General features: G+C 36.2%; 1 protein-coding gene across 1 annotated transcript in view; it reads right to left on the bottom strand.

Annotated features, from left to right (window-relative positions):
* Positions 1-23596, bottom strand: part of CDH8 (cadherin 8, type 2) — a 150421-nt gene that overhangs the window by 89740 nt on the left and 37085 nt on the right. Inside the window, exon 3 of the mRNA XM_010585159.1 lies at positions 5688-5982. Within this exon, the coding sequence (XP_010583461.1) occupies positions 5688-5982 (295 nt within the window). The remainder of the gene's footprint in view (positions 1-5687; positions 5983-23596) is intronic.

Raw genomic sequence — 23596 nt, 5'->3', positions numbered from 1 at the left:
CAGCACAAATCCAAAACATAGCCCCATACCAGCTACTGTGAAGAAAATTAACTCTATCCCAGCCAAAACCAGCACAGTTACTTATGACTTTGCTTTTGGAACTTTGTCTGTCATGAAGAATGTACAGAAGATTTTAAATGCATGCACGCTCACTAAATAAATCTCTCACGTAAAACGCTCTTCAGTACCACAGCTAGTGAATTTGATTATGCACAAGACAAACAAGTAGAGGAACAAGACAACAGGAAGATATAAATTTTCTAACAGCTGTTACATTGTTGTCATATTTTACAACATCTGCTGTTTTTTTTCCTTAGCCTCTGCATTCCCTTTGTATTTACCCTTTGGGCTAATTTGTAGCTGACCCCAGTAATATAGTCCTTTTACTCTACAATTTTGTGACAAACTATCATTGATTTAACAGTCATGCTCAGTGCCTTAAAAAAATCAATGAATACATCGGAAAAAAAACAGTAAGACAGTGTGGTTGATCTTGATAACATTTCAGGTCAGGTTTTTATCACAACTTTCTAATTTATCAAGTTATTTTATCGCTTTTCGTATCAGACATTGCATGTTGATTTCATATTCAGCAGATTTTGTCCTTTTACAAACAATTTGTAACTGGAAGAGAACTAATATCTTTGGGAGAACTGGAAAGAAAAGCTACACTGTGTACAGTGTGCTTCTGCTATACATGGCTATACTAAATAACTCTGTTCTGCTTTTAAAAAAAAAAATGATTGACTGATTTCTTATTTACAGTGATGTAATCAAGGGCAACCTTTGATCCAAAGGAAAACATTGCTAAGTAGATATGCTTGTGCCAAAATTGGAAATTGATATTCTGACTCAACTGAAAGCCTAAACCCTTTCCAATAAAGACTTTTTTCCCCCAGGAAGTAGTTTTCATGGAAGCATTTAAGGACAAAAATATTTTTCTAAGCTTTTTCACATTGTTAATATTTTCAAATGTTAAAGGCAAAAGCATTTCTAGTGCAGTGGCTGACTGAATTCCACTGTATGTATTTTAAGATGGGGGGTTTTATGACTGTCAGGGGAGTTCTTAATATTTGGAGATTATTAAAGTTTGTCTGTTTATCTTAATTCAAGCAAACTATGACAGAATTCTCTTCCCTTATGGCTTTTGTTCTTTTTCCATCTGTGTCCTTTTTTATTTCACCAACATGTTTGTCAGTCTACTTCTGTCGTCTGCTGTCTATCAACATGACACTAGCTGTCCAAACACTCTTGGCTTCACTAAGAATGAAATCAAGAAATTTCACTCCTCATTCCTCTCCTGAAAAAAAGATCCTGAAACTATACTGCTGGGAGACAATATCCACTTTTGCTCCCATTATCACCTCTGCAGCATGCTTTCAGGGAATTCATGAATCTGTGCGTAGCTGAGAAGGCAACACAGAAACACAACATACTCGAGGAGGGTGTCTGTGTTTTTTTCTTTTCTTTTTTTTTAAATAAGACCAGTCTGAATCACCCCTGTGGATCTTCTAAGATTTCTCATTCATTTACATAATATGCTATCTTCATTGTAGGCACATATACAGAGCTCATAGACAAATGGGAAAAAAAAAATGAGTCATAGGGTTCTTCTTCCCAGAAGCTTAGCTGAATCTCTTTTTAAAAGGTTTTAAATGGGTTTCATTCCCAGTATGTCCCTTCACATCTAAAGGTGATTAAACAAGATTTACAGACAAATTAAATTATTTCCTATTTGTGAAATGCAATATTGTTACAATAAAGTGAATCCAAGATTTCACTTTTTGATCTTTTATTTCTTAAGAAAATTAAAATCAGAATTAAAAGATTAAAGTGCTTGGTTTCAGCAAAGAACATATTCTTCAGATACACTACCAGCTTTCACAAGCAAATTCAGCGTTCCAGAGTTGGGGAACAGGGCTTACTATGGTAGATTATATAGGAGTTACATAAAAAAAGAAAGGAACACAAAGATGAAATAAGGGAAAACTCAATTTAGTTCTCAAAACTTTTTCCGGAATGTGCTCCTCTCTTTCCTCAAAGAGAGAAATAAATTATTTCAAAATAACTCTGAACACAGTGACGATACACACCACTCAGTACGCGTGTGGGTGTGTGTTCTGTGAAGACAGCTGAAAAGTGAGCATCATTCCTACCGGAGATAACAGTGTAATACTAATCGTCTTTGCACCAAGTAGTGGGAGGAAAGCCATGCAAATCCTTTTCTTTTGTTTTAGTAGGGAAGCTGGATTTTCCAGATGTCACTGATACATAACATAAAAATCAAACAGGCTGGATTGCGGCCTTATACATGTGATAATCTCATATATTGGCATACACACACATTCATACGTATCGCATACAGAAAGTTTGCACCTACGTTGCAGTTTTCACATCCCCATAGTGTATCATTCATGTTCTAGACAGTCATGCAAAAATACCACTGTCATTTATATAATACATCTCTTCTAGCAAGAAACATAAGACCAGTATCTAATCTACCTATTAGAAAAACTGCATTGTGTTAGAACCTCATTACATTACAGATTAATGAAAAGTTAATGCGTTCATCTGTATTTTATGCATTGCTTTCCACTGAGGTCCAAAAATAAAATGCCTTGTACTGCACCCTCATTACATAAGTGCTATATATATAGCATATGAGGTCCTCTTCTGTTTCAGAGCAGTCAGAATTGGTATAAGCATTTTGAGGAAAGAAGAGGTTTAGTAGAACTTTGTTTTATTCTGAATAAGAACACTGACTAGTAATGACTGTGTTGTAGAAATGTCAAGGCTGAAATTAGCAGTGGGTGGAGATCTCTTTAAGGAGAATTAAATAAGTGGATAATGGAAGTGAAATAGTCAGTGTGGAAAAAAAAAATAAAATTCCTTGAATACTGAAAGGAGACAGTATTCTTATAAACATTATCAAGGAGTTAAAGTAATTTTAGGAGGACTAACAAAACTTAAAGAAAGTTAAAATAATTTATGGAGCATCATTTAGTACAGCTCTTGTTATTGCCACCTGTGGGTTGATAGAGGAAGGCAGAAGGAAACAGTAACAGCAATGTTAGTGAAGGGGTAACATTCTTATCTTCGACTTTCCAGCCTTGAAGTTTGGTTCCATCAGAGATTAAGATGCAGACTTGACTGCATGTGCTGCATAGAATTTACAGTCGTTCATTACCCATGTAATGCAATGGCAAACGCACTCTGAGTTTTGAAGTGGCAGCTGAAAATTAGGTTTTCTTTGCAACAAAAAAGCAGGAGTGTATGTTTGTGTTTCTTTAGAGAAATAGCTTGAAAACATACACCCCCTAGGAATGTCACATAAAAAATATGCAAAGTTCAGGGATCATAAGGGATAAATGTGCAAAACTTGCAGTTTCACTAGTAACGGTAATAAATGGCAGACCTCTGAGATAATCTATAAGAAATTTCTACCTATATTTGTGTTAGAATAAACTTGTTTTGGACCAAACTCCTCCTGCAGCCTAAGAATACATAAAAATGCAGAACTACATGATTTCAGAGGCAGTTCAGTGAAGAATAGTTTCTCTTTCCCCCACCATGCTAGAGGAAACAGGTGAAATAATATCCTCCAAAAACCAGCCCCCTTCACTATTCCCTAAACTGACATCTATGTCCAGGCATTAGGCATTTCTTCCCCAACCTCCTACTATAAAGTTTTCCCAGATAATGTTTTACCTTTTAATTCATCTCTCATGACGTTCCTTTACATTTTCCCCCTCCTCTTTCAACCTAACACTTTTCTCAATTGTTTCACTTCACTTCTCTTTCCTTAATGTTTTATCTTTTATTCTCTTGCTCTCATTGCACTTTTACCATTTTTTAAACCTTGTGTTCATGAGTTCACTAGATTTTTATTCATCTGATCTTCTGACTAGTTTCCTGTCAAAATTTTGGGGTTTTTTCCCCCTCATCTTCTTTACAGTGAGTACTCCTTGGATAAGGTCCATGTGTTTACTAAGGATCATAAATATTGCTCATATGCACAGGTATAAATTATTTTTATAGTAGCCTTTGTGATCAGAAAACATGTTTTCTTGTCTGCATATATCTTCAATTTCTTTTCTCCAAGAATACCAAGCAAGTCCCATTCATATAAGGATTAACTGCCTTCAATTTCCCTTTCTCATTCTCCTACTCTCTCCTCGCTCCTTTTTTCTTCCTTTTTTTTTAAATTTATTTTATTTAATTAAGCCATTTTCTTGCCTAGAGCTTGGCAACATATCTTCTGAAAGCAGGTCCATATTATGTTTGTGCTGCTGTATAATTAAAATTAACTCAACAAGTTAAACTTAAGTTTTAGTAAAAGAACTGACACACAGGCTTGAAAAATTCACATATCAGTTTCAGCACAAGCAATTCAATGCATCCAAGATATGAAAATCTGTTGGAGAAGTGTTGAGGAAAAAAAAAAAGAAGCCTCAGGTATCACTGTCTAGTCAGCACACCATGCTTACATTTGAATATGACCTGGTACAACTCGTTGCACTGAATGTGAGTGAGAGGATGATTCTGGCTTCTCACATTCCTCCTCTTTTTAACTAAGACGGAATGGTGTTTTTGAAACTTTTTGATGGAGTGCTGCTTTATTTTATGAAGTGCCTTGGCACTCCTTCAATTATCTTTCTTTGACAGATGTAGACAAATTGCTGAAAAGCACATTATCCTCAACCTAATACTAGAAAACATTAGAATTTACTCTGAATTTCATGGCCAAATTTTGTTTTCTTTGCTTATACTGGATTCTTATACTACCCTGAAATTGACTTTTTTGGTTTGATGGGTTTACTTCCCTTTTGCTTTAGTGACAACTAAAGAACACCTGCACTTGATACATATGTATCAGTAGGGATTGAGGACCTGAGAACATAAATGTGTACCTCTAAGTATATATTTATACATTCGCAAATACCGAACAAGGGACAAACCAAGCAAAAAAATTCTAATATATTAATCCAGAAGGAAACAGATTCACGCTAATCTGACAAAATGAGTAAGTGTAAGTAAAACATACTAAGAAGATTATTTTCTACTCCTTTCTTTTTCTCCCCTTTCACACAGTTAATTTCTCTTTTCACCATCTTTTCCCACAGCTTTCTGTTTTCCCCTTCCACCTTCCGCGCAAATCCTATGGCTAATTGGTTAAGTCCACTCTCGAGTCTAACCATCAATTCCCACACACAGCATCTTTCATTTCAATGTTTTTGGCTGATTACAGTTGCACTTAGAGGAAAACAAATAAGTATGTATCAACACACTGCAAGTACTACATCTGTGTATGAAAATATAGGAACAGATAATTAAACATCAACAAAGTATCAATAGGATTAGAGTGTCATGTTGGAACAAATCTTGATAAATCCTTCTCAATAACAATATTCTAACTACAGTGTCATAGGGGGAATATAAATTCAGCCCATTAAAGCGTTGTTGGACAAAGAAAGACACATTAATACATCTGTTAGTCATTTTCTTACTACTAAGGGACTCTACTATTGTGCTGCAGATGAAAGCATTGGCCAAGAAGAGATTTGAAAATATGCAAATTAATGCTAACAACATAATAAATATCTTATTATTCATCAACAACTCAATGGCATACTGCCGTAGTTTAAACTGTGAGTAATCAAAGTTTGTCGATGTTTAGACATACATACCTACAACAGACATTTCTGGAACCGTGGCATGATATGGACCATCGACAAACTCTGGGGCATTGTCATTGATGTCTTGAACCTTAATAATGAATTCTGAAGGAGGCTCCAGAGGCTGGTTTGTGTCCCTGTCGACTGCTTGAGCTGTTAGTGTGTATTCAGCTTTTTCCTCACGGTCAAGCCTTTTCATTGCATGAATGTCTCCAGTCTTGTCATTGATCACAAAGATTGTTCCAGCTCCATCTCCTGATAGAATATACTTGATTTTGCTGCTGCCAGGATCCAGGTCTGTGTGTAACTAAAAGGAAAAAAAGCATTTTAGAGACAAAAATTACACCCAGAATTTTTTTTGCATTGGTCTAACCATGCATTTTGTCAAGCTATTCTTTTGTACTTTAATCTTAGCACCAGTGATCTACATCTTAGCTTGAATACACAAGGAGAGCAGGGATTTGTATGCATACTAATCAAAAGTAAATGTAATCATAGCTGTAATTAGACTTTCTATTTAAAAAGCAGCTGTTATATATATTTTAAATCCCTGTTCTAAAATGTAAATGTCTTTAGAACTATTATCAGCCAAAATGAACAAGCACAAAATGTCCTTAACCTATTAGATCAAAGGGCGAATGGAGGATTAACAATAATATATATTTTAATCTATTTGCTTATTATTTATTATTACTTTCAGCTTACTTTCAGGTGACTGAAAGTGGCTGAACACTGGCATCTGTGTAAATGTTGTAAGGGACAGCATTCACAGAAATTTAGAACCATATCATAATTCAGCTCTTAGCAGAACTTAAAAGGTTCTAAGATCTTTATTCTAAAAGTATTTCCCCTGAAAGAAAGCTTTGTTAAAGCAAGTTTCCAGAAATGTAAGAACAACCCTTACACACATGTTCCCATTCTCCTCAATGCCCCATTAGAAAAAATAATACTTAGATTGTACTTGGCTTTTCAAAAAACAAGATAGGATTATAATAATCTGAAACAGTATGGGAAAAATAGGTTTTCTTCTTCACTTTGAAGTTTTTTGTTAATTAAAAGCCTGAACTGAAGAACACTGGAGACAAAGGACTTCCATTGATTTTTTTGCAGGCTCAGAGCCAAGTACTAAATAGCAGATTATCTCCAATAATTTTTAATTTGCGAGGGCGAGCGCACCAATTGGTGGACCATATGTATTAGTGTCAACACATTAAAAAATACAGGATAATAACTTAAATATACAGTAACAGTGCTTTAAATTCTATTTACTATTAAATCTAACACATTCAATATGAACAATAAGAAGAAATGAATATCACATCATTAAAAACATAACTTACATTTATTATTATTTCTCTCTGCCACATAAAAGATACTCTGAAGGAAATACATACAACCTGTTTAGGATAGCTGCAACATGACTTACAATAACTACTACTAGACTTGTTCCTGTTTGCTTGTTTTTGTGCAGACAGCTCAACAAAAATTGTTGCTGGTTATGCATACTTTTCAATTGATAGCAGTGGTTGCTAGGGCCGGGCAGCATTGTCATTTGATATAAGGACCTGCATTAGGATGTTAAAATAGGCGTGGGAAAAAAAGCCTTGTAACACTGGCTATAGCCAAGCCACAAGTAGATTTGTATGTCATACCACAAGTAGGCTCTGCAGGTTCTTCAGTAGATAATTGGTCGCATACAGTTATATCCGCAAATTAGCTGTTCAGGAATAAGAGATTAGAAAACTCGTTAACAGCACCTTACAAAAAAGGAATCTTGAATTGCTGCAATGAGCACAGCAGACAATGGCAGTCAGGTCTGATTTTCCAGTTGATCTGGTTTATTATACATACAAAATCCTGGGCCGCCAGTGTATTCTCTGCTCTGCAATAATAGCAGAACTCCCACTGACTACAAGAGGTGTAACTTCATCCTCTGTGTTTTGCTGGGTAACACATTATTACCACACCAGCTATTACCACGCCACTGTTTTAACAACTTTTCAAAAGCACTTGAACTGTCTGTGAATATGAATGACTCAATCCAGTTCACTCTTCCTACCCAAACCACATGAACATACACGTAGACATCACGTGACAGCTAAGTCCTTTTCCAAAAAAGCAATGTTTTTCTTTTTGTAGTGGCCATCAGCTTTTACCTGAGAACAATCAGCATAATTTATGTTAATTTAAGTTAACAGCACTCTCCTGTTGGTTGGTACTGCAGTTTTATCCCTCAGTAAGACATGTTATTACAACTTTTTTTTTTTTGGTCTTAAAGATTATTGTCCTTATGACCAGGATTATACTCCATGTAGATGTCAGCAACATAAAAAATTATTTTCAGGGTCCCAGAGCTTGTCAAGATCAATCCAGAATCTGTTTGTGTATTAAACAGATTGTTTATAATTTAAGCATCTATTTGATCCCTGAGTAAGATCTATACATTATTAACATTGCATATGAAGGTTGTGGCAGAATATTCATAGCTGAATTACAGTGATGTCATATCACAACATTGTGTTGACAGGCACAACTCGGCAAAGCAATTGGGAACATCTCAGTTCACCCAATTACACAGAGCCTTACAGTGAAAAATTACAATCTGAATTTCGGCTGAATAAACTAGATATTTCACGCAAGTATTTGAGATCGTTCAAAGATTCACCAATTTGCTATTTGCTAATAAGTAGGAGAGGCTGTCAGTATAATCTCCAGTGTAAGTTTTACCCATATTATCCAAAGGAAGTTATGGTTCATAAATCAGCTCTGGTATAAATTAATGTAGAGCTGTAAAACCTTTGCAGTGCTAGTAAAATACCAACAGTTAAAATGAAAAAAAGTCTATGATACTATTGTTTCTTCTAATAAGTTAAAGCCCTTTGTATCAAAAGAAAGAAACAGATATTGCTATTTGAAACACTATAAAATGAAGGGCTAAATATTAAAGAAAAAGTGGAAGAGCTAGAAGCGTTTTATAATCTTAAAGTTGAAACCAAGTATAAAAAACAAGCCATAAATATAGCATTTACTGAAATCATATATACTTTTTATGGTGACCATCCAGGCTGACAGATTAAAATATCTTTTCTAGGTTTTGAAGCTCTTACACTCTAATATCAAAATATTATAACAAATGACCTATGGAAGAGCCATTTTTCCAAAGTAATTTCGTTGTTTGGATTCAGGATTAAAACACCATCATCTACTTACAAAGTTAAATCACAGAACTGAAGTGAAATTCTAAGCCAGAAAGCACAGCATTTTTTCCAAGTAATATTTCCTCTCTTCTACCAGATGTGAATGATAATTTACAGCAATCGTCAAGCTTCAGCAAGCTGTGTTCATGTGAAGGTTAAAGATCATTAAACACATAATTATATAGGGTCTAGGTGAATGATAGAGAGGCATAATGAATATGATAAACGAGTATCAGTTTCTGCTGAAAAAGCCTCACAAATGTTGTAAATGTGAAACTGCTTTCCACACCTGTAGCTTTATTTGTTGCGCCTGTGCTTGAAAGCTGACCTCCTGTTTTTCAGAGCAATATCGAGAAACATAACAAGAATTTCTATTTTAAAAAGAAGACATCTATAGCCAGCCCCTAGGTTCCAATACTAGACAGCATCCCAAAACAAACAGAAAAGCATGTTTACTGGAAAACTTAATCATGTTCACAGTGAGGCAAACTCACTTCCTTCATGTGAGATTCAATTAATTAGACTTCAAAGGAAGTGAAATCTTCCTCCATCACTGCCCTACCTGTGGAAGTATAAATTCAAAGATCTCTCTCCCTTAAAGTAGCAGATGCAACACCATCACCCAAATCATGCCTGGATTTATTGCAACAGGAGATGTTTTGGATCCTCTCCTAGTTTTAATGGTGACACTGATGCCCTGTATTAATACCCAATTAATGGCTCCCATGTAGCCTCAGCAAAGGTCCGTTCCTAAATAATGAACTTCATTCAAAATGAACCCTCTGAACACTGCAGTTTCTAATCATTATTAATTCCTTTGCTATTCTATGTTATAATACAGATGATAATCAATAGAGCCAGTATTAACGGTGACAGCACACACAGTGTACTTCCACAAAACTAACATTATTTTCACTAATAATGAATGCGTATCTAAAAGTATTCCCAACACACTATTCAAATATATAACATATATTTATAGTCTCCCATGTACATACATACAAACATGCATAATTACAATCAATGCAAGAGAAATTGCAGGATGAAACTTACTCAAAGAGCCTCTATATTCTGTAGATATAAAAGTACTACTTTGCAGTAAACAACAAATACATGAACAATTCTCCTATTCCATAGATACTTGTTCATCATATTTTTAATCACATTTTCTTATCAAATACTTGGTTCAAAACTATGTACGCAGCCAAGGACTTAATATACGGACAAAGGCTGCAGAAGCTCCAAGCTAGGTTTGTGAAGTTCTTTTGCAATTCTGAGTACACAGAGAGATTTATGAGTCTCTTCTGCAGATGGAAACCGTCTCACCTGCTCTCAGTCAGCTACCTGGCAAATCAACGGTAGTCAAAACAGCAGCTTGCTCAGCACAATGAATTTCATGTTCAAGCCATGTGTTCACCATCAGGAAAGTACATAATACACTTGGGTCTGGTCCATACCCAGAGTTAGCAGAAAGCTGTTAAGTGGCCTTAGTAGTACAATTGGGCACTGCAAGTCCTCTCCAGGTGTGTTGTTGGTGCACAACTTGATACAGGCTAGCCCGTAATGAGATGCATCATCAAAGGGAGGATTTGTAACCCAAAATTCCTCATATTACTAAAAAAGCATAAATATATCAGTAATTCACAAGAAGGGGCAGGGGGAGCTATACATTATGAAAGTGCTCCTGGACATTTTTAATTAAGAAAAAAGAAGGTGGCATTATGTAGTCAAGTTTTTATCTGAGTTTGTTAGAAAGTAATTAATTCATCCTCATGTAATTACAAGGGAATTACCCCTTACTTGTTTCAAGGGAAAAGGCATAATCTGCCCTTAAAACTTCATTTTAAAATTTGCATCATTCTTCTTCCTAACTCTGGAATCTTTTTTAAGGGATTAACTAGTGCATCACTGATTTTCACCTGATGTTACACAGGTAGACACACAACACACACTATCTTAATGCTTCAGGTTCTTCTATTTTTTTACCTATGCCTTGCAATGAAATTCCTCATTTATGAGGCAGACCCCATTTAATGAACTCAGAGACAGAATTTGCAGCTTTTATGACTCTTTTCCACAACTGCTGGGTTCTAAGAAGCTCTAGCTCATTCTGTGAAAGTATGGAAGGATTTAAGTGACTTCTACAATCATTTATATATATATATATCAATGCTTTCAAAAACTGTAATGCACCTTACTCATCATGTGCTTCTTTCTGTATGTGACTTTGCAGGTGTTTTTTTTCTAAAAATATGAACATCATTAGGTGTTACAGAAGATTTTTGTGTGTATTGTTGATGTGCTCTGACACATAATAGGCATTGAGCACATTTATTGATAACTCAGTTTAAAAAATCATTCATAATTAAACTATTATAGATTCAATTAATTTGCACACAACACAGAATTAATACAGTGAACGTAATTTCAATTTAATAGAAATTTTCATATTCTCCATGGATAGGCTGATCCCATCTTCAGTAATGGGAGTTATAGGTGCACAACGGGGAAGAGGAAAACCAAATATTCTGCATTATTATTCAGGGTAATGACAAATTGGGGCACAGATTTGATGCACCTGACAAAACGTCAGTACTTGGAACACTTTCAGAAAGGAAACAGACATGTCCATGGATGACAAAGGTTTCATTTACGATACAAGAATCATGTAACTTGAAGCCTCTGGAGTAACTGTCGAAAGACATTACAACTCCCACTTCTCAGCTGCAGTTTCATAACCATATTCAAAGAGAATTAAAGCAATAATATCCCTAACGCTTTCATTTAAGAGTGTAATCTCTGCTTTTGTCTGCCTCAGTTTCCTACCATGTCATTTGAGTATCTTTGATTCCAGATGGCTTCTTTTATGTTTCTGTTTATTCTTTGCTACTGCTTTTTTATTCTATTTGATTTGCTAATTTTGTCTCTGTTTATATTTATACTGCAACTGTGCACAAACTGCTTTTCATTGCTTACCTTTTGGTATCATCTTATGATACACTAGAGTGAACTGTTGTTTAAAAACTGTAAACAAGATCGGGATCTAACAATCTCTTTGTTCTAATTCACTGATTATGACCAACTGATGCAAGAAAAGAGCTCAGGAATGGGACCAAATCTTGATCTAAGTCCTTCCTGTTTAGAGCACCATTGGTCCTTTCTGTACGTGTCATGTATTGCCTTCCTTACCAGGCGGAATTAATAATTTTTAATATCTATATTCACTCAATGTCTTGGGAGACAAAAGATAGCTACACTTGTTTTTTACAGATGGGAGGAACAGAGGAAGACAGAAACCCACATTCGGTCTCACAAAGATCCATATTAGGAAAAAACATCCAGACTATAAGACTACCCAAGCCATTCCTAAACAGGTCTACACATTTATCTCCAGTTAATCACAGTATTAATTTTTTATTAGAATTGTTATGTGCTGCTGGTGGTGTTTCACAGAAGTTGTTCCCCCTGCCAGGGGAACTCCCTAAGAGGGAGGAAACCATGCCCCCAGGTGCAAAGTCTTCCTCAGATCCACAATCATGTGTTCATCTTCAGTGGTTGTGATGGCAACAAAGACAAGGTAATTTGTTTCTACTCTTTACTGACTTCATTCCAAAGCATGGTCTCAGGTTGATCTTTCTCTATAAATTTCTTATATACCTTGCTTCTTCTGAATCCTTATGTTAAGCCAGATGATAGCTAAAGCTTTCTGTTTTCCTAGTTCTGGCCTTGGCCCTTTCCATTTGGGAATACCATCTGTCTTCCCTTCTGTCCTGAGAACACCGCCACCACATATGACCTGTGTCCTGCCGCAGCTTGGACTGCCGCTTTTAGTCACTGCTTTCTGCAGCTATTTAACGCCCAAATGTCCTGTGTCAAGTGGCCTCAGATGGCTGGCACCTTTTTGTAGTTGGCTTTCTGCCTAGCTTGGAGTTCATGTAACTATTTCTGAACCCAGACTGCTGTTCCTTTCTCGTGTTCCAGCAGACACCACTCCTGTAAAAAGGTCTCGTTTTTTTAACCCAACCGTTTCTGATACTTGGAAACATGCAATGGAATTGTATCTTGTTGCCAAAGAGGAATCCTTTCCCATCTCATTTATGTCTCTGTTATTTCATCTACAGTGTACTGTGGTTCACCATAGGAGATGTGAAAGCTGGGTATAGAGAGCCTCAAAAATTGCATGCAGTTTTACTCTTGTAAAACATATTCCCTCTTTTGTGTCTTTATTGGGGAAAAAAAAGTATCTGTCTGTCATCTCCTACTGTTTGGGGTCAAGCACTTATATTAACAATTCCAGTGCTTCAGGCATTATAATTAACACTGCCTCCTGCACTTGTCATTCTTTTCTCAACTCAGTGAAATAGCAGTAAAGCCATTTACTCCCTCCTCCATCTTGTCAGTCTTGAACACAAACTACACTGTTGTTTCTACTACCTGTAAGACTGTGTGAAGTCTCCAAACATGACTTCAGAAGACTGCTCCCTTTTGGCTGTCAATTTCTACTGCCAGCAGAGTCCGTCTTGCTGCTCCTTCCTCAATATAGACAAAAGACGGGGAAGGCTGTGAAAAACCATAAGCCATAGGAATTTCCCATTCCACATGCTGGCCAGTTCAGCAGTTCCTACATACCAAATCCTTCTCTTTTGTTCTTTTAATAATAATCATCTTATTCACACTGTTCTGAGCTTTTCTTCCGTGTTATTTAAGATGTATTTTTTCTTTCGTCTTTAAAATCTTATTATAACTTGCTAGGCTTCATTCTCAGGCACACAGTACATTGCACTTGAGCGCTAAGACCTCTTTGTGTTTTTCAAATTATTTTCTCAAGTGAATGTCAAAGCAATATCTTATAATACATACTCTTAGGATTGCAGAAGAGGAATAAAAAAGTTAATCACTATATACCCATAGCAGTAATTTGAAGGCTGCGTACGAAATCTGTCAAACTAGACAAGCTATAGCCTAGATCAGCAAAGGCATAAAAAAGTACAATAGGCCAGTGTGGTCAAAGGTGACAGGATATTTCTATTTACTTAAGCATATTTAAGTTGTCATGATTTTACAATCCTTCAAGGCTCTGCTTTCAGCTGCTTTCACCACCCTGGCTTCTGATCATGCTTTGCTCACAATGATTAGGAGGATCCCACTGATAATATATTTAACTCATTTTCCTTTTCAATAAAATAATTTCAAATCCACGCAGAATGCATTCTGTTGTTTAATAATATTTAATAAAACAAACCTGAAAGCATTAAAATACCTTTTTTTTAAGGCAATTTTCAAACTTAAGATGACTGCTTAGCATACTTCAGTGTCTGAACATAAGGAAGTAAGTACTGTCTAAAACCACATAATGTGTAAATCTGGCAGTGCAAATAGAAAGCTCTTTTCTCGCAATTGGCTGTCAAACACATCTACAGTGCAGAAATATAAACATGAGCTATGCAGCCAGCTTTGAGCTAAAATTGAAAACTGTTGAGAAGGTAACTGAGTGAAATAAAGAGAACTGAAAAATTAAATTGTGAGTACTTACATACTGATTATCTTATAAACTATCTGCTTACATGTGATAATATATCTTACTTTAGTGTACTTATACTAACCTGTGAACTGCGCACGTGGGTACAGTATCAATTTTTTCCTACTAAAAATATTTTTCAAGTTACTTGGAATGTGAAAATAAACACACCTAGGAAATGCTGCAAAGCAAGTTCCTTATGAGATGTCAAACAAAACAATAGTTCTTCAGAGCTACTATGTTTGCAGTTACATAGTAACAACAGTGTCATACATCAGAATAAATAGATATAGGATAAAGGATAGATAGAGGATAATTTGATTATTTTTCCCCATTTTCTCTCAGTTAGATGTTTATTAGGGATAACTTATGCAGAATTGTAAGTTATTCAGAAGAACCTGGTTGAAACTAGTTATTATGATTTCATGCAGTTTCACAAGAAATTATTTGCCACATCACTTGTGTGGTTTTCAAAGCTTCCTAATGTAATTTCCCATGCATTTCCACTATCATGCTTTCCTGTGAATTTCTTACAAACTGACTTGCAAAGGTTATGTGTCTCAATGTGATCAATTTGCAATACCATTAAATTTGAAATATTTTTTAAACCACTAGAGATAGATCATAGCTTCTACCATTGTTAATGCTTTTCTGGAAGAATTGAGAGAGGAAAGGAGAACACGAACCATTACACATAGACAATGTTAAATATGCAGAAATAAACAACTGTGCCCACTCCAGCAGTGTTTGATGTTTAGTAATGTATTACCTCTGATTCTCTAGCGACTTGTATTGAGTCCTGTAATCCCCTTCTTAATACATATGGAGACTAAAGTCTCAGTGACAATTATCACTTTCTTTGGCACATCAGATAACCTGACCTGTTTCCAAGGAGGAAAAAATAGCAGTGCTATGATTATAAGTGTGGGCACTGTTTGGAGTATGTGTCATTTGCTGTAAACACCTATCCTACCTGTGATTCAAAACATTCAAAATTTGGGGTCAATGTCCCATCAAAAAAAAGAAACTCTGGCTCAGCATGAATACAGACAAATTGTATACAAATCAGTACCACAAAAGCTGTAAGTGTGTAACATATGTCAATCTCAAAACAGCCAGAATCCATACAGACTTAGCAATGATTTAGTCTAGACCTTAATCTAAGTTGTCTGAGCTCATGGTGAAGACTACTGTGGGAGGCTGTGGGAGACGTCTGTACTAATTTAATGATGATTGAATCACTGTCGGTTTTCTCTACCCACACAAGTTTGGTAGTGCTCATATCACTCTGTGAGCATAGAACAGCCAAAACCCCATATGGGGTTCATCCTATACTCTCCCCATTCAGCTGTTCTTTGCATTTCTCTACCAGGACTTTCTTTTTAGAAAGGACAAGTGACCCGCTATCCTGCACTAATATCTTTTGGGGCTGTGAGTAGCAGAGAAGATGCACAATACACACTAGACTGAAGTTAAGAGGCGAAGAAGCATTATGATTTCTCAGGACCTCTTTTCAAATGATACATGTACTCCTCCTCCTTCAAAGAACTGATTTTTAAGTTGCCCACTGAAGAATACAATCGCCATAAAAGGAACAGCAAAGGACGGAAATGGCCACATAAGGGAGATCCTTGAAGATCTCCAAGGACTCTGCTGAGGTTTCTCTAATAAAATGAGTTCAGATGTCTACTAGAAGGGCTCAGGAAAAAAAATAATAATAATAATAAAATAAAAAAACTTAAGAAGATGGGAAAGAGCTATTATATTGAGAACTGAAATTTTGAAATGATCCAAATGATACCCTAGATACAAGAATGACACAAAATCCAAATATCTTATGTACATTCCTGCTATTTATCTGAAAGAACTCTACCAAGAGAACCAAATGACAGCTGGTTAGCCAGGCAGCTGACAACTGCAGAGTCAGTACTCATCTATAAATAATGATTATTAATTACTTGTATTACAATAACACATAGAGGTCCTTGTTGACACAACGGCTCTGTTATACTCTGTGCTGCAACCTTCACTCAGCTTACTTCACTGTCCTCTGCTTATGGTGAAATATCAAATGATCTTTTTTCCCCTTCCCTTTTTCCGAAAAAAAAGACAAGAAAGAATGAACCCAGAATACATAATTTCAGAAATTATTTTCTAAGACATTGGATAATTTCTACAATTACCACCTATGGATGCAGTATGGCTCAAACTCATGGAAAAAAAGGGGCTGAATTCTTGCAGAAATTTCTAGTCCTAAGATGATTTTTTATTTTAACATGAATAGTTTTAGGATCTTGTCCTGGTTTCAGCTGGGGTAGAGTTAATTGTCTTCCTAGTAGCTGGTATGGTGCTATGTTTTGAGTTCAGTATGAGAAGAATGTTGATAACACTGATGTTTTCAGTTGTTGCTCAGTAGCGTTTAGTCTAAAGTCAAGGATTTTTCAGCTTCTCATGCCCAGCCAGCGAGAAAGCTGGAGGGGCACAAGAAGTTGGGAGGGGACACAGCCAGGGCAGCTGACCCAAAGTGGCCAAAGGGGTATTCCAGACCATGTGATGTCCCATCTAGTATAGAAACTGGGGGGAGTGGGGGTGGGGGATCGCCGCCTGGGGACTACCTGGGTGTCAATCGGCAGGGAGTGAGCAAGTGCACTGCGTATCATTTGTACATTCCAATATTTTATTACTGCTGTTGTCATTTTATTAGTGTTATCATTATTAGTTTCTTCTTTTCTGTTCTATTAAACCGTTCTTATCTCAACCCACAAGTTTTACTTCTTCTCCCGATTTTCTCCCCCATCCCACTGGGTGGGGGGGGAAGTGAGTGAGCGGCTGCGTGGTGCTTAGTTGCTGGCTGGGGTTAAACCACGACAGATCTGATGTAAGACCCAGGAACTCAGTAGGAGTCTCTGTCTCAAATTTCAAGGGACACCGAACAAAACTCTTTATTTGAAACTCATATAGAGTTATAAAGATAGATAGAGAACCAAAGACAACCCCCAAAAAGAGAAAAGAAAAAAAAAAAAATATCACAACTGACATCTATTTATTAATTCATATTATGACTCCATAATTTGTAGTCCAATTAAATTCAGAATTTACCACTAGCCTACAAGTTTATTTTTTATACTTTTCTGACAACTAATAGATCAGGTGTAACTGACTTTCATACAAACTAGATAAATAATGAGATTAACAATTATCTGACTGTGAGATAATAAAGTGTTGAAAATAGCAAGAACCTGAAGTAAAATAAAATATTTGACATGATTTATCAAGTCAGTAAAGCTGCCTTTTCACATTTACTCAGGATATAGGAGATGGAATATTTTGTTTGCTTATGGAGATGGGATCATTGGGTATGTAAATGGACATTGATGGCAAAGTTAACTGAAAACATAGGACCTTGACAGGACCTAGATAGGACAAGGGGTAACGGCTTTAAACTGAAAGAGGGTAGATTTAGATTAAATGTAAGGAAGAAGTTCTTCACTGTGAGGGTGATGAGACACTGGAACAGGTTGCCCAGAGAGGTTGTGAATGCCTCATCTCTGGAAGTGTTCAGGGCCAGGTCGGATGGGGCTTGGAGCAACCTGACCTAGTGGAAGGTGTCCCTGTCCATGGCAGGGGGCTTGGAACTAGATCTTTAAGGTCCCTTCCAACCCAAACCATTCTATGATAATCTGCTGTATGATGTTCTCCAACAAAATATTAGCAGTATAAATGCACTGTTTCTCAGTTCTGTTACAGATATTCTGACACACAAACTGATGCAGTTAACAAACTTATCTTGGCTTATCAAATGTTAATGCTTTTCTGCCACAAGTTGGGATCATGGCCAGTCAAAAATCACAATCACAGCATGGTTAAACCAAAATTTTTTTCCACCCATACTGAAAATTCAAAGCCATATTAAATATCTCACTATTGACCACAATTAGTTTCTGAGTTTGTATATGTTTATCAGCTGGACCGTATTTCTCTGTCTCAGCTATGCCAACTCCACTAATAGGTAGCTTTTCTCAGAAAAAGACAGAAGCCCACAGGACAAGAATGCTCAGAGCCAAAATTTTCCCCAGTCTGGTGCATAACTCCTTCTGATTATACAGCATCAGTGTTAGCAAGGTGGCTAAACAGGGAATCCCTGTGGGTTCTCTAGTCTCCTTTTCTTTTTCCATATGTGCTATGAGAAAGTATGACATAGCGGTAGAACAGGCTCAAACATTATTTTCAAGAAAAAATAATTAGCCTAAATATAACCCTGCCCTTCTAACCAGTACAAAACCCAAACAATCTCAACCTGACAAAGAGAAAACACATAGCAGTTTTGGGGGACTGCAACACTTTCATTTCCTATAATAGGATAGAAATTCATAAGAAAAGCAGAGTCCCTGAGCAAGCTATATATTCTAATTTTGTTTCATGTATTATTGATATGCAGGTTTAAAAAACAGCTTCAAGTCTGTGAAAGAATCCAGAAAGCCTGAAAAATTCTTACGTCTGTCAACTGTTTTGAATAGGTCATGAACAGTCCCTTACAGATAAGTCACATTCACGAAGATTGTAGTATTCATAAGTATTGCTAGAAATCACTACTTAAAGATTCAGTTCTGCTTCTTGATCTGCAAATACCATGGATTTCTTACAGTTGAGCTGTAACTTTAAACCTTTGTGTGCTGTTTGCCAGTATGGTTAGTCTCTACTCAGTCCAATTCTAACAGTTTAGATGAATACTACATTAATCCCAACCATTCTCTAGACCTGAACAGAATGTATATTTGTAAGACAGGATGGAAGATAGTAGTGAAATTGTATTATATACAGTATACTTACTCTTTATACCTTAAAAAAGAACTTCAATATAAGAGTTAAATAGTTGAAAGTCTGATATCTGTCCTTTAGCAATAAAAAGGAATGAGGTTATGCAGATTAGGTGATGGATAGAGAAAACGTGAAAAGACTGTGAAAAGCCTCTATCTAAAGTATGCTATATTGTCACAAGGAAAAAACAAACAAACAAACAAAAAAACCAAACCCAAAAATCCTCGTATTTAAGCTTTCTTCCACCTGCTGAGATACAGTTCCAAATGGATAGTGGTAGTGAAAGTCAAAAACCAAACATCAGCCAGTTTGGGGGATGAAAACAAGCAAGAAATAGAAATATCTAGAGTAAACAAACGGGAATGCAGGAAGAAACAAAAGGAAGTAACTACCTAGCATATGGCTCCTAAAAAACATGTAGAAAAAAGTTACATGAATGTTAGGCAATTTAAATCTTGCCACAGAAAATGAAGCTGAGAATATTTAGCTTCCAGATGCCAGCTTATTGATTACAAGATTGGGGGGCTGGGGGGGGTGGGTGTGTGTTATAAAAGACAAACAAGCCACAGTCTTACAAATACCTAAAGCAAAGAGGAAAAAGCCCCCAACAATCTATGTACACTTGTGATAATATTCACTTTAAGGGTTACCTGAAGAGTTTTACATTTGATAAATACGTTTCCTTTCCCTTTCCTTCTCTTGTCTACAAGAGATTTGACAATAACTGAATTTTTAAGCCTGTGTGGAGAAACACTGGAGAAGCACTCCCTCACCATCAAAGGGATGGGGGAGTTGCTTGATGGGAAGAAGCTGTTCCAAGAAATCTGCATGAGAAAAAATTAGAATAGCAGCCAGTTAAAATCAAGGAGAATACAAGGAATTACATTCCTGAAAGGCGGGCCACAAGTCATTTGCAAAGATAACATAGATTTCAATAGCTTCTTTGACTGCAGATGATATGAGATCAATAGAAAGCCTCTGAGCTGGTTTGGTTTTTGATTTTGGTGTCCCCCCATGGCCGCCCCCCCCCCCCAAAGTAATACCTGATTTGGATCCCATTATATTCAATAGTGAGTGTATTTCTTTGCTAATACTCCCAAGCCTTATTTATTCTGCCTGGAATCTTACTGCCAAGCTCATTTCTTCTCACTCCCTGTGGCTAAAGCTCACTTTTGGCCTGATTCTCTTCTAGAAGTGACACTTTATATTGATAGCCCAAGCAAAGAGAGTCATCATCAAACTGGCTGTGTCATTCAGCCCCGGGGTGCAATGCTGAGAGTGATCACACACCCTGAATATCAGCAATTCACTCAGAGCTTTGCACAAACCAGAGATAACCTTTTATTTCTTTTCCTGCGATCACAGTAACATTATTATCATCTAAATATGATGTCACAGACATCATGTACATTACTCCACAATCTGAATGTATCACCAGAGTAATTGAATGAGCATCACCAAACCCTTACAAAGCAAAAAATAATTTTTCTTCCCATTCTGCTGACAGGGAAACAAAGTCACAGAAATAAAGAGGCCCAATATTCAGAACAAAGCAGTTAAAGGTCCTAAGGACAGCTGCTCAAGACCACTAAGAAGCTGCACCCAAAATACCACATTTACCCTTGTAGCTACATATATTTTTTCACCTGTATTTTTTTGGATAAGAATAATGATTCAGTGACACTCACTTCAACCATTCACCTGCATATTACTGAAAAGTTGATTTAGGAAATAATATACAAAACACAGACTTGGGAAAAGACCAATGTAGTATTTTTTCTGAACATTTCCTGACCAGAATGCTTCAATTTTTTTTTACATTAAAAAACTTTTTATGCCTGTGTATGCATTAATTTCAATCTTTTAAAGCTTTTAATTTTTTAAAAAGTTCAAAATGTAAATAAAATATTTTCTTTTAAATTAATTTCATTTGCTATCATATTAGGCGGTTCTTTTTCATATAATAAAAATACTATGCCTAGCCCAAAACATTTTTTGATATTCCAAAAATTTGTATTTGGAGTGACACAAAAGTATCATTTTCCCCAACATTTCAAAACTGCACATGAAATGAAAATCTGTTACTCATCTCAGAAGAAGCACTTGAGTTCTAGGAGAATTAATTTCTTATTTGCTTTAAAAGCAAAACCAATCCTGCTGCCTACACAAATCCTCCAATTAAATCTTTACTTCCAACAAAAATAAAGCAACTTCACTCCCTTTGTTTATCATAATTTAATTATTTTCCTTATTAGAACCAGCTTTATTTTAATGTTTTAGCATTTTTATGCTATGACTCATTCTGTAGATCTTACAACAGCTTACTACCATGCCTTTACTTCTGCAGCACCACAAACATAATTAAAACATATTTGCTATGATTATATTTCAGCATATACAGATCAACATATATTTTGCTCTTAGGTATAGAATTCCTATTGTTCCTGTAATTACTATGAAGAAATAATGCAAATGAGCCTGCTGGAGACAATTATTGGACTTTCTTTTTAACTTTATAATGTTATAAACAAGAATCGGCATTCCACTCGGGGTGGACAGCAAACACTCATTTTATTGAATGCTTTAAAGACTTCAAATTAACAGAAACTAAGCAACCATTGTAATCATTCATCTAGTACATATTAATATCTCTAAAATCAGAACTTAGATTGTGCTCTAGAATTACACAGATCAAGATATCTCCGATTAGTATATCTTAATAAACAAAGTGTTGTGCTTCTGTGACAAAGGACATCACATCTATGACTTGGCAGCTGCCTGCACCATCTGAATAAGTTATCACAGCAGGACGAGTTAAGACGGGAGTAAAATCCACATTTATAGTACCTGAGAGCACTTCTTAACTTGTGTAGGATTTAGAAAGATCTTTAAATTATTTAAACTTTTTTTGTAGTTTGTAATGGAAGTCATTGAGCTATATCACAGGATGATAAACATTCACATACTACATCCTCCTAAATTAGTTTCATTCTCAGTGACAGAATTCCCTTCCAGTTACTCAGAAATCCACAATCAACACAGAGAAATCTTGCCTGTGAAGACAATCTTTTTCCCGCAGTAAACAATCTCTATTAGCTACATACACGTGTTGTTATGGTCCAAAAGAACATGGAGGCACAAGGCACTGCAGAAGTCTGCCTCTGAAAGGGATGGGCACAATCAGCTCCTGCCACTAGCACAACTGACAGTATTCAGAGGCAGGGAAGCGACAGTGTCACAGTGTCAAAGCCTCAGATGTTCAAACCAATCTCTCAGTTTTTGCTTTCTCCCCTTTTTTTTCCCCTAGCATGCCTTTTCTTTACATTATTTGGGGTACTGCGCATAAAGGAATATCCCGCTGCTTTATCCAATATCCATCTAAAATTTTTGTTGAGTACTCCACTGACGAGGATGTGCAAGCCGTCTGCACCAAAGGGAAAGATGACAGGGGCCATTCTAGATGAATGATCCCTTAGACAGGGTCACCACTGGTGCCATCTGATTGATCTGTAAGGCACTACAGGCAGTTCCCTGGACTTAGAATCTTTCCTCTGCTCTCATCAGCCCAGGCCAAGTCCACAAGTACTACAGGGGATCCAATTGCTTATTTTGTCCAGGGATCAGAAAATTATATTTTCAAAACATACTCTCATCTGATACAGGATATCATTATGAGGAAAGTCAAATTTTCATAAATAGCAAATACTCTATAGGAGCCTGATAAACTTAACCTAAGGCAAAAGGTCAAGCATGCCTGAAAGCTGATGGACTGAGTTTTGGGAAAGGAAAAGACATTATCAGACCTGATACCTTCTTAGTTCTTCAACAGTCTCTTCCTAATCATTTCTTCCCGCTTGTCTTTCAAGGATGCTAACATGGCCAAAGGATTTTGGAGTACAAGTTTTGACACGCAAACCCAATCATTCCTATACAAAGCCCTTTCTGTTATTACTTTGAATATATTTTACTAGCAAATTAATTAGGCTGAGTTTGTTCTGTCTTTTGGAAATCTCCAGTCCTAATTTTTAAGGCTCTTTTTGAAATTATATATTTGTGAGGCAGTCCATATTTTTGCCCTTTCAAAAAGTGCAAAAGAAAGGATACCAACTCTCCTCTGAATGTGCCATGACGTCTAGCTGAAGTACAAACTATCAAAAATGGAGATACAAACAAAACAAAACCCAAGGTAAAAAAAAGCCATTTTTATCTGTGCTGCACTAGTAGGCTCTCCCATCATTTCAAATGCAGAAATGTACTTAGATATCTCATTATGCTATGTAGTAGCAAATTTTTGTCTATCCCTATACAGAACAGAAATCCAATGTTACAATTATTCCAACATTCTAAGAATCAACCCAAATGTCTGTATTGATGAAGTTGCTCTTTGA

The sequence above is a fragment of the Haliaeetus leucocephalus genome, unplaced genomic scaffold, assembly GCF_000737465.1.
Source record: "Haliaeetus leucocephalus isolate CR32 unplaced genomic scaffold, Haliaeetus_leucocephalus-4.0 Scaffold92, whole genome shotgun sequence".
NCBI lineage: Eukaryota > Metazoa > Chordata > Aves > Accipitriformes > Accipitridae > Haliaeetus > Haliaeetus leucocephalus.
The sequence above is the reverse complement of the archived record's forward strand: the minus strand, read 5'-3'. Positions and strand labels throughout refer to the sequence as shown.